The sequence below is a fragment of the Monopterus albus genome, unplaced genomic scaffold (assembly GCF_001952655.1).
Source record: "Monopterus albus unplaced genomic scaffold, M_albus_1.0 scaffold99.1, whole genome shotgun sequence".
Classification (NCBI taxonomy): Eukaryota; Metazoa; Chordata; class Actinopteri; order Synbranchiformes; family Synbranchidae; genus Monopterus; species Monopterus albus.
This window is the reverse complement of record NW_018127979.1, coordinates 119,032-119,984: the sequence shown is the minus strand read 5'-3', so window position 1 is coordinate 119,984 and position 953 is coordinate 119,032. Positions and strand designations below refer to the sequence as shown.

Sequence of the window (953 nt, the reverse complement as noted above, 5' to 3'; positions counted from 1 at the left end):
CTTTTTTAAAAACATCAAGTTATTTATAAATAGTTGTAGCCTCATGTGGTCTTGCCAAAACATTAGTGAGGTTTTCCAGTGCTGGTACTAATCCTATTTTGTTTATTTTTATATTGTGTTATTTCAGTGTGTTATCTGTATTGTGTTTGGATGTAATTGCCCCTCAGGGACAGTAAAGTATTGATTGATTAAGTGATTGATTGCTGGCACTGTGACTATGGTCAGCTGAGATGTTGAGCTATATCCTGAAGTCTGGCACCAGGTTCAGGATTTTATAGCATGTTTTCATCACTGTTGCAACCAGTGTCTGCTGGCTTATTGCTTTAACATGCTTATCTGTTTCTCTGTCAGGGCAAGTTCCAAACAAGATCACCAGCTGGCTCATTGAATGCAGGTAGAGTATCCATTCTCTGCCTGATTAAAGGACCATACCAGTGTTTTATTAATTTCTTGCCTTAGCCCATTTACTGATTTATAATGTGTTAAATCACCAAGGACTTTTCAGATGAAATTGCACTTGATGCGGTGGATTGTTTTTTGTTTGTAATGTTAACTTATTTTAGCCTCCATACTTTTTCTGGTTTTAGCATCATATGTGTGCTTCATGTTGCATTATCTTAAATTCATAATACATTTGTCTTGGCCAGGGTGTCATTAAGAAAAGGAGTGTTAACTCAGTGGGATTTACCTGGTAAAATAAAGGTTAATTTACATAACAGTTCTCTGCAGCAAGTTGCTGCAAGTAGATTTTTCTCTTTTTTTTTTTAAATAAACATGGTGGCCAAATGGTTAGAGAAGTGACTATCCCTGGACTGGGATAGGACAGGTGTTCTTGAAAAAGAGAGGTGGCCTCTCAGTGGACTTAACCTGAATAAATAAGGGGTTTAAAAAAAAAAGGAAAAGAAATGAATGATCGGACATCGATCAAAACTGATTACTACATAATCAGCAGG

The 953-nt window shown here is 36.4% G+C and overlaps 1 protein-coding gene across 2 annotated transcripts in view; it reads left to right on the top strand.

Annotated features, from left to right (window-relative positions):
• Positions 1-953, top strand: part of itprid2 (ITPR interacting domain containing 2) — a 45,460-nt gene that overhangs the window by 12,059 nt on the left and 32,448 nt on the right. For both annotated transcript variants that reach the window (XM_020609414.1, XM_020609413.1), the window contains exon 3: positions 352-394. In XM_020609414.1, the coding sequence (XP_020465070.1) occupies positions 352-394 (43 nt within the window). The remainder of the gene's footprint in view (positions 1-351; positions 395-953) is intronic.